At 41.9% G+C, this 4,541-nt stretch overlaps 1 protein-coding gene across 1 annotated transcript in view; it reads right to left on the bottom strand.

The window, feature by feature from the left end:
- Positions 1-4,541, bottom strand: part of CRB1 (crumbs 1, cell polarity complex component) — a 173,018-nt gene that overhangs the window by 133,214 nt on the left and 35,263 nt on the right. Inside the window, exon 3 of the mRNA XM_019528364.1 lies at positions 2,826-3,021. Coding sequence (XP_019383909.1) covers positions 2,826-3,021 — 196 coding nt within the window. The remainder of the gene's footprint in view (positions 1-2,825; positions 3,022-4,541) is intronic.

Here is a 4,541-nt window from a genome sequence, read left to right as displayed (position 1 = left end):
TGCTGATGCCGACTTTGCTGTCACCTCCACAGAAGCAGTGTTAAGACTGTTAACTTTGCATGTTCTTCAGAGACTAACTCTTTAGCTGTCTACCCTATTGCATGCTCTTTTTGTAGGGTTACGTACTTTAGGCAAAAGGGACTTTTGCTTTCACTTCCTTTTCTTTGTATATGTGGATAGGGACCTGTAGTCCTATATGCCTGAACACTAGCTAGCAAAATCCAGTACTAAGATTACTATTACAGTAAAATCCCTGTTATCCAGCATCTACTAGCTGGAATACTGGCAAGTCCTCCTGGATCAATAGAGACATTGTGGTCCTCTTGAAAAAGAAAAAAGAGGCGTACACACAGTGGAAGCTAGAGACAGTCTTCAAGGAGGACTATATAACAGTCCTCATTTGTAGGGAAATGATTAGGAAAGCTAAGGTGACAACAGAATTTAAGTTAGCCAAGGGAGTCAAGGACAATAAGAAGCCCTTTTTTAGGTATGTTGGGAGCAGAAAGAAAACAAATGGAAGTGTGGGACACCTGCTTAGCACCTTGGCACAGCTGGTAACAGACACTCAGGAAAAAAATGAACTTCTGAATGCCCACTTTGCTTTGGTATTTCACTGGACCAAGGGGAAAGACAAGCAATATAAGGATCACAGGGGGCATGATGGGAATGATAGCCTTCCCGCTGTGGATGCTGAGCTGGTGCAAAACCAACTAGAAAAGCTAGACATTTGTAAGTCACAGGACCAGATGGACTTCACCCAAAAGCTGATGGAGCTGGCTGAGGTCATTGCGGAACCCCTGGCAAAACTGTTTCAGAAATTGTGGCATACAGGGGAGATCCCTGAGGATTGGAAGAGGGCCAACATTGTGCCCATCTTCAAGAAGGGGAAGAGGGAGGATCTGGGCAACTATAGGGCAATCAGCCTAACCTCCATGCCAGGGAAAATCCTGGAAAAAACTCATTAAAGAATCTATGTGTTATATGCTCATTGAGGGTAAGATTCTGAACAACAGCCAGCATGGCTTCATCATGGGTAGGTCTTGCCTTACCAATCTAATCTCCTTCTACAAACAGGTCTCTTGCCACCTGGACATGGGAAAGAAGGTCAACATTATATCCCTAGACCTCTCCAAAGTGCTTTTGATCTAGTATCCCATGATATCCTTGTGGAAAAATTGGAAGATTGTGGGTCTAACTGCTCAACAGTTTAGTGGGTGGAAAACTGGCTGCATGGTAGGACCCAGAGAGTTCTCATGAATGAATTTGTGTTGTCCTGGTGAGAAGTGGCCACTGGCTAGTGGTGTCCCTCATGGATTCATGCTTGGCCTGGTGCTTTTCAACATCTTTATCAATGATTTCATTGAGGTGAAAAGCTCTCTGGCCACATTTGTGGATGACTCCAAGTTATGGGAGAGTGTGGTCATGCCAGAAGATAGGTTCCAGATACAGGTGGACCTGTACAGGCTGGAGAGTTGGGCGTACTGGAACCAGATTAAGTTCAACACTCAGAAGTGTAAGGTGCTCCATCTGGTGGCAAACAATCCCCAACATACCTACAGGCTCAGTGGCAACAATTTGACTTGCACCATGGCTGAAACGTGATCGACCATCGCATGAACAGGGCAATGGTGTGGCCAGCAGGGCAAACAACCTGTTGGCATACATTAACTGTTGCATCTCATGCAAAACTAAGGCAGTGATACTCCCACTATACTCTGCACTGGTGAGAGTGCAGCTGGAGTAGTGCGTCCAGTTCTGGGCACCGCACTTCAACAAGGACGTGGAAAAACTTGAGAGGGTACAGAGAAGAGCCACCCATATGATCAAGGACTTGCAAGATAAGCCATACAAAGAGAGGCTAAGGGACTTGGGCCTCTTCAGCCTATAGAAGACAAGGCTGATAGGGGACTTGGTAGTGGTTTACTGCTACATCAGGGGAGTACATCAAGAACTTGGTGAACAGATGTTCACCAGGTCACTCCTGGGGAAGACCATGAACAATGGATGCAAACTCCTGGAAGGCTGTTTCAGGCTCAATTCCAGGAAAAACTCTTTCACAGTCAGGGTGTCCAGACTGTGAAATAAACTCCCTCCAGTGATAGTGCAGTCACCTACCCTGGAAATCTTCAAAAGGAGACAGGACAGTCACCTTGCTGGGATCACTTGACCCCAGGTTTTTCCTGCCTAGTGCAGGGAGACTGGACTCGATGATCTCCAAGGTCCCTTCCAGCCCCTAATGATCTATGACTGTATGAATACTCTATTGACTGGCACCACGCTGCTGCCACCACCATCCACCACCCCACACCACTGTTACTGCATGCAAGCTCCATTTCTCCCCTCCTCCCCCGGCTCTAGTATTTTTAGATATCTGTAATTTTTACATAACCAGCACCCAGCATTCCCCACTTACGCTGGATAACAAAGATTTTACCGTACCTCTTTTGCCACTTTTTTTGATGGTTCTATTCAGCAAAGTAGACAGCTGAGGGAAGCTGTGATCATATATCTTATACAATTCCCCAGCTTGGCTAATAAACTAAAGTGTTGGCGGACTTCAGCAGAACAGTGTTGAATTTACCTTTAAATAATCATTGTCCAGAGCTGGATTTTTTTAAATAGTAGATTTTTTTAAAGTATAAATCAATATATACAACAAGCATTCACTACTTTGCCAGATCTGGGACCAATTCTGCATTCCTTAATGCCTTCCAAATTTGCACTGAAATCAGTTGGTATCAGAGATATGTATTATTTCAATTATTAGCAGAGAAGATAAAAGACATTTGTCACTTCTTGCATATTAATTACTCTAGAATACATACCTATTGACATCATCTATACACTGCCCTCCATTGAGGCATGGCTGGCTGGCACATTCATCAATGTTGATTTCACAGAGATCACCTACGAATCCGAGTGCACAGGAACAGAAATAGTTACCCAAAGAATCATGACAGGTTGCACCATTTGAACAAGGCTGTGACAAACACTCATCAATTTCCAGCTCACAGTTTATTCCTTAAAACAAACAAAACAGAACACAAAAGTAAAGTGTTAATTCTATAGCTTTTTTTTATTCAGGGGATATGTTAAATATCATATTTACATAAGCTTTCTTCAAGCAATTGCATCTTTTTAGAAAAAGCATTTTCCTCTTCAGTGAGGCTTATGAAGATTATGGTGTTTTAGGTTGTTTTGTTTTTTGCATATTTAGGAGAAGAACAAAACAACTGCCATTCACAAGAAATAATTACACTAACATCTTGTTAGTTAACTATTTAACATGGAAACCAAATCCTTTAATTTTCTATTAACACCCTGTTATGGCTACATTAGTTTCTAGTAACATATATGAAGAACTAGTAATGTAAATTAACTCTGTTTAGATTTGTAAGTCTTATGGTTCGTAGAATTAATTGAAAAATGGTCAGAGTTGGTCTTTAAGGATTTAACTGTATATGCATATGTATATGTGTATGTATATTAGGGCTGTGTGAAATTTCTCTGGCTGTTTCATTTTGACACTGTTTCAACTTGTTTTGAGCTTCAAACAGCAACATTGAAAAGAAATGGGCTTCAAAACAGCCTTGAAATGAAACGAGGGCAATCAAAATGTTTCAAAAGTTTTAAAATGTTTCGAATTTCAAAGCTCAAGCTGGGCTTGCCTGCAGGGAAACAGAAAGTAAGGGGAGGGAGGGGGAAGAGGGGGAAAGGACTGCTCTCATATTGCCTGTGTAGCTGGCCAGTGACTGTGATCCTTTCCTGAGGTCCCTTCCAATTCCAGTGCTCTGGGGGAAGGATAGAAAAGCAGCATAAAGGGCAGCATTGTTTGAACTGGCCTGCTTTCTGTTTTAGGGTCTGACAGTTACTGAACTGTGTCTTCTAGCAGCTCAGGAGTGTTAGACAACAAAGGCTACTACTAGCATTGGTTTGAATGATTTCCTACTTGCTAGCCTACCCTAGCAAGTGGGATTCCACAGTACCTTTTTCTTTCTTTTAGACACCTTTATTTTATTCTTATATTCATTGATTTATTCTTTTCAATTTTATAATTATATTGGATATTACACTATAGAATTTATATAGGAAGGGAGATACATTTGTATTTTATTTCAATACATTTATATCTTGTGGCATATACTATATACTTATAGAATTTATATAGGAACACAGATACAGTTATATATTTGTATAAAAACAAGAAACTATGAAATATACCATGAAATGTGGTGGAAAAGCAGCTGGCAATCCTTCAGGGAGGGGAGGAAGAGCCGCTAGAGGGAGAAGTATAAGTTCCCCCCCCTCAAACTGAGACATAGACTCTTTCTTACACCCAGCAGGGATGAGGCTTCCAGAAGCAGCAAGGAGAAGCCTGTGCCTGAGCCTGAGAGAGTGAAGAGGCAGCTGTGCCTATGAACTTCACTTCATCAGCCACCTACATAGTAGGTACAGAAACTCATGTACTCAATATAAACATTGGATTTATGACACACTACCTGCTGGACATCTGACTTCCCAGGTACCTCTGCACTTCTCCC

The sequence above is a fragment of the Gavialis gangeticus genome, unplaced genomic scaffold, assembly GCF_001723915.1.
Source record: "Gavialis gangeticus isolate Ggan-Ray unplaced genomic scaffold, GavGan_comp1, whole genome shotgun sequence".
Lineage (NCBI taxonomy): Eukaryota > Metazoa > Chordata > Crocodylia > Gavialidae > Gavialis > Gavialis gangeticus.
The sequence above is the reverse complement of the archived record's forward strand: the minus strand, read 5'-3'. Positions and strand labels throughout refer to the sequence as shown.